The 11,797-nt window shown below is 36.2% G+C and overlaps 1 protein-coding gene across 1 annotated transcript; it reads left to right on the top strand.

The window, feature by feature from the left end:
* The first annotated feature begins 6,231 nt into the window (after positions 1-6,231).
* Positions 6,232-11,118, top strand: LOC121408700 (cytochrome P450 2J4-like). The gene is made up of 4 exons (XM_041600288.1): positions 6,232-6,571; positions 7,159-7,763; positions 8,032-8,356; positions 9,083-11,118. The coding sequence occupies exons 1-4, from the start codon at positions 6,232-6,234 to the stop codon at positions 9,259-9,261; spliced, it is 1,449 nt and encodes a 482-aa protein (XP_041456222.1). The 3' UTR covers positions 9,262-11,118.
* Positions 11,119-11,797: the final 679 nt, after the last annotated feature.

Below are 11,797 nucleotides of genomic sequence, written 5' to 3'. Positions count from 1 at the left end.
AGTATATAGTTACCTTCGTACATTTAATTATTGTTCTAGGCGATTCACATTGCAATAATTATTATTACCAAGGTGATCTGATCCTGGCATGCCCATTCTTAACATACGTCTTTCTCCTCTACCTGGGACAGGGGAGGCAGAATTTTTTTTTTTGGGGGGGAAGGTCAAAGCCAAAAATGCACTTACAGTATAAGTCAAAATGAGAATTTTGGTGCAAACAGATGTTTTCAAAATGAGATTATCAACTGTGTGAAGAAGTTGTGTGTTTTGTGGAAATTAAGTTCAGCAAAGCTTTTTTAAGTTATTTCTAATTGATAAGACAGATATTTTGATTAAGGCTTTAATTTCCCGCTATAGAAAGCATAGCGAGCAAGTGGTTTTGAAAAAAAAAATTTGAAGTTGTAAAACTCGATTTTGGGTCAATTATGGTGCTAATCACTGTTAAAAGGGCATCCTTGCGAGATGTTGTAATAAGATGTAATAAGAAATGAAATTTAAATATTTCGAGCTGTTTTTGTAATCATGAAAAAGGTGTGCATCTTACTAAACAAATTAACGCGAGCACAAAACACAAGCTGAAATTTTTACTGACCAGAAAAGGAAGCTGTTCTGGACTGCATTTAGTGACTCATAAATAGGATACATAACTCACCAATCAAATAATGCGAGCGCAAAGCGCGAGCTCAAAAATTTGTAATATTCCGACCTAAAAACTAGACATTCTAAGCATTTTTTTGGGTGTAAATTGAATGCGAACCTTAACAATAATTTATGCAAGCACAATCCAAAATTTGTTGATTTTGAAACCTAAAATTTTGCTTTGTATGCCATGCTTGGCCCCTCAAAATTTTTGGCTCATCATGCCATTGATGCCATAGCCCATTTGGAAATGACAAAATTGAAGTTTGTGTTCAAGTTTACCGAATCTTTTCAGAATATCAATAAGACTTAAAACATTCTTGTTGGTCAAAGAAAATAATACAAGGAAAACCTAATGGAATAGAAATCAACCTTGTTATCATTCTTTAGAGTAAGCTATTTTTAAAGTATGAAAATTGTTGTCAAAATTGCAGTCAGATCTGTCAGAATTATTCCTGTCATAAAATCACTATAATCAGTGGCGTAACGTGGGTCACGGCATGGGGGGGGGGGCACCAGCAAAAACTTGGAATTGCCTAGTGAACGCGCGAGAGCTTAAAATTTTTGATATTCAAACCTAAAAAGGGACATTACAATCAATCTTTTGTAATCATGATACGTACCTGTCTCGCTAAATAATGCGAGCGCGAAGCGCGAACTGAAATTTTTGTAAATATTGACCCCAAACAGGAAGATTTTAAGGACTATATTTTAGGAATCTTTTATCTATTAAGATTATACACATCTCACCATAGTCATCTAATGGGAGTGCCAATAAGCGCTTGCTGATTTTGTTAGAATCACATCTAAACATGCACATAAAGCACTTGTAATCATGATTAACATACCCATCTTACTAATCAAATCTTTCGAGCGCGAAGCGCGAGCTGAAAATTTAGGAAATTCAGACCTGAAGAGGGGCATTTTAAGGCTTGTTTGTAGGAATTCAAGAAGACCTTACGTAGTTCACTAACCAAATGATGCGAGCGCGAAGCGCGAGCTGAAAATTTTTGATATTCAGATCAGAAAACAGAAAAAGGGACATTTTAAGGACTCATTCTAGGAATTGATGGAGAGCAGACATCTTTCACCAATCCACTACTGCGAACGTAAGCACGGACAGGAAATGTTTTATATTAAGACCTTAAAATGGGACAATCACTTAAAGTATTCATGAAAAAGAAGCATACTATTGTACATGTAAAAGAATAACTCGAAGTGCGAGGAAATATATTTGGTAGTTTGGTGTATATTGACTTGAAAACGGGAGGTTTTAGTATAACAGGATTATATATCTCGGTAAACAGACAATGGGAGCACCAGGAACAATGAAGACATATGCCCTGAGCAATTTATGTTTCATTTATATGAAAAAAATGTTTCTAATGTAATGTAACATAACATAATTATAACATTATAATGAACATTAATGTCTTCTTTCCCACTACGTTTCTCTTCCTTTCTCCCTCTTTTCCTCCTTTTTTTTAGTCAGCCGATTGGGGGGAGGGCACGTGCCCCCATGCCCCCCCCCCTGTAGTTACGCCACTGACTATAATCCTTATCATAATTATTATCATTATTATTGATATGGTCATTATCCTTATTAGTCATGATTACATCATATTACCAATAAATAATATTAATTTTCATCACTTCTCTTTGTTTCATAATTATGTGATGATAATTGCAATTGATGGCACTGCTAAGTACACTTACTGCTTCTGCTGCTGCTACTGCTGACTGGTAGTATTTAGTGTCATTAGATATACAGAACAATTGAAACATTTATAATTACTTATATAAAACAAATAAAAGTACAAAATACAAAATGCCTTGAAAAAGCCTTGAAAATGCCTTGAAAATGCCTTGAAATTTCAAGGCTCAAAATCCTCAAGGCCAAGGCCAAGGCCCTCTCAAGGCCCTCTCAAGGCCAAGGCTTGAATGTTCAAGGCCAAGGCTTTGAAAAAATAGGCCTTAAGGCGCCTTAAGGCCAAGGCCGAGCATCAAGGCACTACAACACTGATATATATATATATATATATATATATATATATATGTGTGTGTGTGGGTGGGTGTGTGCGGGGTGTGTGCGTGTGTGTGTGTGGATGTGTATGTATAAACATATACAGTCGTTAGGTTTACATTCGATTTGTTAATGTTACTGCAACATAATGAGAAAATATTCTTAATACTATGGTAATACTATGGTATTAAGATTTATATTCTAATGTAAAAGAAACTGCTGAAATAAATGAGGCATGCCCTATCGTGTCTCTCTTTCATTTTTATCCATCTCATCCCGTAATGTCTCAGAAGTAGATATATATATATATATATATATATATATATATATATATATCAACTTAGGCAACCTTTTTCATCATGACTTGTATTCAAAAGAAATGTTCAATATAACATGAAAAGATTCACTTTCTACAGACTGAGTGGCAATAATGTGCTGGAAACGTGACTGTTAAATGGTTTGTTTTTAATTTCATGAATATATATTTGTTCTTTTCTCTACATTAGGGCGCTTCTCGCCTTGATCACGTCTCGTGAATGTGTCTTATTGCGATCATTCATAACATAATTTTTACTCAAGAAAATGTACATACATGCAGTTGAAGAACTTGAACGGACAGAAAGATAAGGGGTTAGCATCTGGGTAAAAAGGGAAATAAAGACGGATGGAAATTTAAGAAATAGTGTAGGTAAAGGGGCCTCAGTTACGTGTGTGTGTATGTGTGAGCGTGTGTAATATGTAGAGAGTGTGTGTATGACAGAGAGAGAAAGAGAGAGACTGTACGTGAGGGCGAGGGTCGGGTGTTTTTTGTTTCTTCTGTCATCTTCAAGCACATCCTCACACACCCTCGATGTGCATAATACGCACCCCACAGCTATCCACCCTAATCCAAATATCAACATTATGATGAGTAACTCGCATAACTATTCCTTTCTCTCTCTCTTTCACGCTCACATCAACACATACCTAAACCCACACCCACACAACCACCTTCACATACACAATTCCTTCAATATCGGTTGTCAGATGGTTTTCATCAGGTGTTAAAACTAGGAAATTTCTCCGTTTGAGGCTCATGTATACAAAAATAAGATTTCTGTGTTGATTTCAATATCTAACGACGCATAGAAATGTCAATCACGAAGTGAGATTAATTTGTCCAGGAAAAGAAAATTACTTTATTGACCCTTAATTGCCATTTTCGGAGTGTGAAATTAAGTCATGAATATCTAAGTGGTTTATCTAAAGGAAATAAAATAAGCCTTGGCGAAAAGTCAATTCATAGGTTTTAACCCTTTCTTGGACCCAGCTCGGACATTTGATTTACCTTCTATGAAAAAATATTATGTTTTTCAAGTCGTAATGTCACTTTTATTGTAGTTTAGTATATATTCTTTTCAGTTGTTATTTGTGAAGAGAACGGATTAAGACGTGTAAAATAAGATAACCACCCTTCTTTTTCTATTTAATTAATACACTACTATCAAGGATATATCAAGTAAATACTATACATGTATATATAGGTATATATAAACACAAACACCACTCCTATAGGAATTGTGGATAAATTTAGTTTCAGAAATACCGACATGTACTTAAAGATCGTGAATACAGCAAAATATAACCATTATTCTACTCGGAGGCTTATCTAAGTGTTTCTAATGGTCATCTAACTGATTCTTGGGGTTGAATTATGGAAGTCAGGAGCTTCATATCATTCTACTAGTAAGTGTTATAGCATGAACCTAGAAGGTCAATGGTTGTAGAAATGCCATTCATTCCCAGATAGAAACACTCAGTTATATGGGTACGATGAGAGCAAGCGAGCGAAATTATTACCTAATTTGTTCTTGCAACACATTACCGAGTTAAATGTACATGTATATAAATTTGATTAACATCTCTGATTTCAAAGTGCTTTTCGCTTCCGTTTCTCTAATTTGGCGACCGTTCGTTTAGCCATTACTGTCAATCCAAATATTCTGACAAACTTACTGTCTGAACATCGTCAACCATTCATTACATTCAAACAGACACACCATATCACTCCATGCATTAAACGAAATTGAGGCTCCTAGGGAGGATGTCATCTATAATAAAGAAAACCTTTCTAGAGAATTCAATAGACTCGTAGTTATTACAGAATTTCCAAGAATCTGTTTATTTGAACTTTAGCTTTATGAAAGAGAGGAAGAGGCAAGAGAGAGACAAGGGGAGAAACAGGGTGACGTGTGTGTGTGTGGGGGGGGGGGGCTGAGAGAGACAGAAATTACAAAGTTGGATAGTGTGAAGTGTATTATCTTGATTTCTTAAAGACGTTTGAATTACGTAGCTTGCAAATATTTTACCTGATAATATCTTTTTGCAGCATAGCTTAAAGGAAAAATACAAAATCGCCAAATCGCATAAAAAAATACTATCAAACATGAATAGAGATGCATAATTTAGTTCTTCAATGTCAACTCATGGATAAATAGAAATATATCCCCAAGTTATTTTTATATTTAAGTTTGTGATCTCACCCGAAAAAAAGTGTTGATTGAAATAAGGTAATTTCAAAATGTTGCCCTTTTTTAGGCATCATTAAGATATGTTATGAAACCCTTTGATTTTCCAATGCCATTTCTTTTGTTTCATGTCATAGTTGTCATGATCGTATTATAAATGCAATGCTCAAATTTTGAAAACCTTCAAACTGGGGGGGGGGGGGTGGGCAATGCTTTATTTAATCCGAATTAAAACATAATCATGTAAATTTGTGTTAGAGTCATTAATCATTCTACACATACGAAGAAAAATACAAACATTGTTGAAGTCTCAACTCTAATTGCAACACATATCTACCTCGAAACATAGTGATCTATTGAACATGTTGAACATGGTTTCATTTTGATCACGTGATGGCCAAAGTCCACACCTCATGAGCGGCGTTCGGCAGCCTACCCCCCCTTCTCTCTCTCTCTTATTTCCCCTTTCTCTCTGTTCTATATAAAACAATTCTAAAGATAAAGACCAAAAAATCATGGATCCACCCCTAATTATTCTTCTGCTTCAAATAGAGATTTGTGAAACAGGATCAACCGGTTGTACTTCTGATTCGTTATTATATTTCCAAACGAGATTATCCACTAAACAATATTTTCAATCCTTTAATTTCTGTCTGACTTTCCTTTTCTGCACCCTTCACCAGAACCCCTTGCACTTCCAGCCCGCCCCCGCCTCTTAAAAGGGAAACATTTGGCCTTGTGTTGCACTCTCTGTTGGGGGCAAGTCAAAGCCAATGTTTCGAGACATGTTTGTTAGATCAGTTCATGTTTCAAAGCTTTATGCCAGTATTATATGGGGTCATTCATTGTTCTTCATTCACTGATCACATTCATGTTCGGGTTTGGGCTCAGGATTTCAGTTGGAATATCCCCCACAATGTGGATGCATCGAGAGCGCGCAAACAGGTGTTGTCTGTATGTTGTTTACGAGGTCGGGCTATATAGTACAGAAAACCCGCCTGGTTCTCGAAGTCTCTTCTAAGTTGGAAAGCTACTGCATCCCTTGTTTCATAATACAACACCATGTTTGGGTTATCACTGTCAGTATCCTCTGCCTTAATTGGAGCTTTGATATTCCTGGTTACCATCTGGTTTGTAAGACGTCCTAGAAACCTTCCTCCAGGACCATGGTCGTGGCCAATCATAGGATACCAGTTCGGCTCAAGCCTAATCCACGAAGCTTACATGGAGCTGTCTAAGAAGTATGGTCCAACATTCTGCTTACGAAGGGGTCATATTCTTGTCGTCGTATTGAATGATAAAGACACCATCAGACGGGCACTGCTAAAATCGCCAGAATTCTTCTCTCATCGTTACGTACCTGGATATGTTAAATGGGGTATTCCCGAAACTAATAAGAACGGTAAGGCTTATTTTTTTTTCAATTTTGGAAAAAAATAACCATTTCATATATTTATATATTATGTGTGTGCGGTTGTGTGAAGCTGTGTGTGGTTGTGTTTTTTTTTCTTTCTGCAGATCTTTCAATAGCAATACATGAGGGTCAGGGCCGAGTTTATATATGTTTTAAGGTGTTTCATTGCATATATTTGCTTCAGTTTTATGTTAAATATATTTTTTTATTTAGTTATTGATATGAAATGAAGATTTGTCTATTTTGTTTATCTTGAGTTTATTTGAATGAAATGCTTAATAAAAACATGCTCGAAAAAAGTGTGTGTGAGGGTCTGGAGTGTGTGTGTGCGAGGGGGTGGGGTGTGTTTGTGGGTGTCTGTCTGCGTGTGAAATAAGCATAAGTATATGAATGCATATATATTTATTTGTATAATAGATTCTAGTAATAAAAGAATGATTTTTTAAAGAAAGGAATAAGTAGTACATGATTTTTAATAAAGACTGCATGATAACGCTACTAAGGTCCGTTTCTTCATCTGAGTCTGACATTGCTTATATTTGTTTTTGTCAATAGTACTTCTTTTTTTCTTACAGCTTCTGTTGTTTGGAGTAATGGCAAACCTTGGGAAGACCAACGTAGATTCTCTCTACATGCCCTTCGATCCTTTGGCTTTGGTAAGAAGAGCTTAGTGCCTCAGATCAACCTGGAAGCTCGTTACCTTGCTGAGGAAATCAAGAGTCTCCGAGGTAAACCAACAGATCTCACGTCCATACTGAGCAAAGCAACAGCAAACGTTATTTCCCAACTAGTCTTTGGTAGGCGATATGAATACAACGATGCGCAATACCTTGGGGTGTTACAAGCAATGGAAGATGTCTTCAGTATCTCTGAAGCTGACCCTGTCGTAGTCTTTGAGTTCCTCATTCATACTCCATGGTATAAGAAATATCGCGATGGCTATTCCACGGTTAGAGAATTCATTATGCCCCAGCTCAACATACATCGAGAGACATTTCAGGAAGATAACATCCGTGACTATGTCGACGCATTCTTAGCTGATGATATCTCCAAGGAATACACATTGGAAGAGTTCTGGAGAATTGTGTTTGACTTGTTTGGTGCCGGCACAGAAACCACATCACTGGTTACTTCATGGGCCATTCTCTACTTAGCATCACACCCAGAAGTACAAAGAAAGGTAAGAACGTAGGCCTATTCTTTATTAATGGAGTGCTATTCTACTTGATATCCCAATTGGTTTGAATAAAAACAGGTAAAGAGAAATAAAATATAAAGTGTGATGCTAAAATTATAATTATTACATGATCAACCCAAATTAGATCAAATCAAGTTCGACGTGTATACAACTGAAATATACATAATTATACATGAATTCATTATGACATTTCCGTCTTGAGTACAGCTCAAGAGTAACTTATGTTTACCTTAATTATTTCATAATATAGGTGCAAATGGAGTTGGATAGAGTCGTTGGGCGTGGTCGACAACCCACTACAGAGGATCGCCAATATCTACCGTACTGTGACGCCACCTTGATGGAAGTGATGCGTATCAGACCGGTTTTTCCTGTCATATTTCGTTTGGCTCCTACGAATTTTACATTTGAAGGGTTCTCTTATCCCAAGGGTACCTTCTTCGTCGCGAACATATGGGCTGTTCATCATGATCCTAAAGAATGGTCCGACCCTCATGTTTTCAACCCAGATCGATTCCTCACTTCAGAAGACCAGAAAATGAAACAGAATGAGGCATTCATGTTATTTGGATTGGGTAGGTCAAGTTTCTGTCAATGTACAGTGCAAAGTGAACCCCACCAGAAAATAAAAATATTTAAAGTCTTCAAGTTCAGTCATGTTTTAGATACTTAATAGTAAAGTTAGATTAGAAAAAATATCAAATTCAATAGTGTTTGCAGCTCTGGGCTTGCCGAACATTGTAATGTTGCTGTCTACATTCAACATTCAGCATGAAGGAGCGCATTTTATTGTTAGATTCACCAACTTTTGAGCGCAACTGTATTTCAGGCACATTATAGAATGAATAATAAGATATACACAGTGCCCTTTGGAAAAACAGCTCATATCTAAAGTGGCTACCCTGAGTAAATTTAAGTTATTGTTATTATAATCATTATTATTTTCAATATTAAAAAATAATTCTTTCTAATTTCACAGTCATTTAATAACGTCTTTTAGAAAATAGGATTGATTCGTCCAGTCATGCATGAGTAACCATGTATCAAACTCGGATATTTTTTTTTTACTACTAAAATTGCCTTTTGCTTTTGATACTACGTGCACGCTTCATGAAGGTTGAATTGTAGTTTTATTCAGAAGTAAGTCAATGAGTGTATAGTGATAAAAAGTCAACTTGCTAGAATATTTTTCACAAATAGATTTTCACGGATACCATACAATCCAAGTGTGACCCCTTCCCCCTCCATGTCCTTTCACTCACTTTGTTCGCTTTTTTCCCATCGAATTCTCTGTTTAACAGGTCGTCGTGAATGCCTGGGTATTCAGCTGGCTAGAATGGAGGCATTTCTTTTGTTCACCAATCTTTTCCAACAGTTTGAATTCAAGCTTCCATCAGATGAACCTACCCCTAGTCTTCAAGGTCAGGCTGGGATGTCGATGCCTCCTCAATCCTATAAAATATGCGCTACCGAGCGCTGACATGGGCAACGATCACGGTCTAAAATACATCCAATATATTGATGCCTAAAATGAGATTTCCTAGGAAATGTCAAAAATAGCTATGTATCTTTTCTAGTGAGTTGTTGACATTTTACTGATTATCATATTAACTCCCCTCTCCCCCGGCCTCTTTTTTAACTTCTGGAGTAATATCATAAAGGCTATTGATGGAAACAAATATTGTCAGGGGATATTTTTAGATCTGTCAAAGGCATTTGATACCATTTACCATGATATCCTTCTCAAGAATTTGAACACTATGGAATTCATGGTGTCGCATTGTCATGGTTCCGAAAGCTAGTTGTGAGATAGGACATAATTTGTTACTATAGATAGATCTAGATCCAGACATGCTACGATTCAGTATGGTGTACCTCAGGGTTCTGTTCTTGGTCCCCTGCTGTTTCTGATCTAAATAAACGATTTAATACATTCATCAACATTATTCTCATACTCTCTGTTTGCTGATGATACCAGTCTGATGCTATCTGATAAGTCAGTAGAAAATTTGTTTCTGGTTGCAAATTAAGAAGCTCTATTCATGATTTTGTTGCAATAAGCTATCGTTGAATATTCAAAAAACCAAGTGCAGAATTTTCCGCTCTAAGGGAAATGGCTTCCAGGGCGTATAACTTGTCTTCATGTAGGGGGTCATGATGTTAAACCAAGTGCAAATATTTTGTTTCTTGGGTTATACATCGATGAGCACCTATCATGGAAAACAAATCATCTAGACGCTGTCTGCACAAAGGTGTCTCGCACTGTAGGTGTTATTTATAGGTTAAAATAAATTTTAACTGAAATGATACTGATAACAATCCAATAGTAATGATCTACCTTATTTGACATATTGTAAAGTTGACTGGGGGAACTCAAGTCTTATCTCGATTAACTGATAGTATTGCAGAAAAGGGCAATACGACTTATAACAAATTCTAATTACAGACATCCAAGTACTCCGTTATTTCTTCGTCTGAAAATGCTACCACTGGGTGAACTTGTGTCGTTCAATTGTGCATTGTGCGTGTTCAAACTACAATCAATGCCTCAAGAATGTACCTTTAAAAAATCATTTCTTCAGAATTCACAAATACATGATTATAATACACGTCAAAAGGATCTTATTCGTCAGCCATTTGCTAGAACAAATGTCACTCTGACCTTCTTTCATATATCCTGTATTAAAGAGCGGAACAATTTACATGTTGATATAAAAAATAGTAAAACACTTTCATGTTAAAATGATTATCCAAAATTTGCCTTCTTGACAGATTATGATTATTTTCCTTTAATATGTATCTTAAGTTGATGTATTTGCATTTAAGTTGATGACCTCATTTATATTTAGTATGTGCATGTGTGGGTGGATGTGGTTGTGTGTGAGTGTATATATGTGTGTTTTAAATAGTTTTCCATTCTATTTTATTTTTAGCATCTTAACCTTATTATATATGTATTTTTTTTTATCTCGTTTTGGTATCTTGTAGATTAGTATATCATGTTTTCTGTTAATAATCTTAAGAATTCCAGGGCCCTACTCACAAGCTTTGCTTTTAAAGGGATCCTAAAACCAATCGGCTATGCTATAACCTAATTGATGAATGTTCATGTACTCGTTTACATTGTATTTATATCTATTTTGATTATGATGCGATGAATTTGGTTTTGAATGAATAAACTTGAAACTTTTCTGTTCCTCTCTGTCTCTCTAATCGCCTACCTCTCCCTTCGAATTTCATACCTGTCTCTCTGCCTCTCTGTTTCTTCCACACCGTGTCTATATCTCCTTAAACTCACTATCTAATCCCTCCTTCAGCCCAATGCTTACCTCTCACCTCCCTTTCTGTCCCTATTCCCTCCCCTTCCCTGTCTACCTCGCCTTCTCTCCCACTTCCTTTCTTTCTTTACTTCTCTTCATCTTCGCTTCTCAGTCTCCCTCATCTTACTCTATCCACTCCCATCCCTTCCTCTGCCCTCCCCCACCCCTCTTTGTCTATCTTACCTACTCTCTTTCCCGCTTCCTTTTTTCTCTACCTCTCTTCATCTTTTGTTTCTCCAAGTCTCACTCCCCACCATCATACTCTTTCCACCTCTTCATCTTTCTCCCCTTCCACTTTCCTCCCTTTCTGTCTCTTTCACCTCTTCATAATTACCTCCCATCGCTCTTCAACTAAACCCCTTTCTCCACTCTCTCTTGTATCATCTTGGAGTCATTTTGAAAATCTCCCATGCCCCTTTCTCATCTCCATTCTCGAACCTTTGTTTCTTCAAGTTTTCCCTTCTTTCTCCCCAAAATATACATCTTTCTCTTAATTTTTACTACGTTATAAAGATCTACATAAATTGGTTGCTTGGTAAATTTCAATTTTGTTTTCAAACATCTTTTTCAATGTACTAAATATATAAGAAACAAGAAGGCTTTTCTTTTTAATAAGTTTGTAGTTTTATTGAACGAGAGATAAAGATAGAAAGAGATCTCGTTTTTCAATAACAGATGCTTAAAAACTCACTCATG

This window comes from Lytechinus variegatus, chromosome 1, assembly GCF_018143015.1.
Source record: "Lytechinus variegatus isolate NC3 chromosome 1, Lvar_3.0, whole genome shotgun sequence".
NCBI classification, from domain to species: Eukaryota; Metazoa; Echinodermata; class Echinoidea; order Temnopleuroida; family Toxopneustidae; genus Lytechinus; species Lytechinus variegatus.
This window is presented reverse-complemented; position numbering and strand designations above follow the sequence as displayed.

Coding starts and splice junctions, on each gene's coding strand:
- LOC121408700 (XM_041600288.1), top strand. CDS start 6,232: ATGTTTGGGTTATCACTGTCAGTATCCTCTGCCTTAATTGGAGCTTTG. Junction 6,572..7,158: donor TCCCGAAACTAATAAGAACG/GTAAGGCTTATT, acceptor TTTTTCTTACAG/CTTCTGTTGTTTGGAGTAAT. Junction 7,764..8,031: donor ACCCAGAAGTACAAAGAAAG/GTAAGAACGTAG, acceptor TTCATAATATAG/GTGCAAATGGAGTTGGATAG.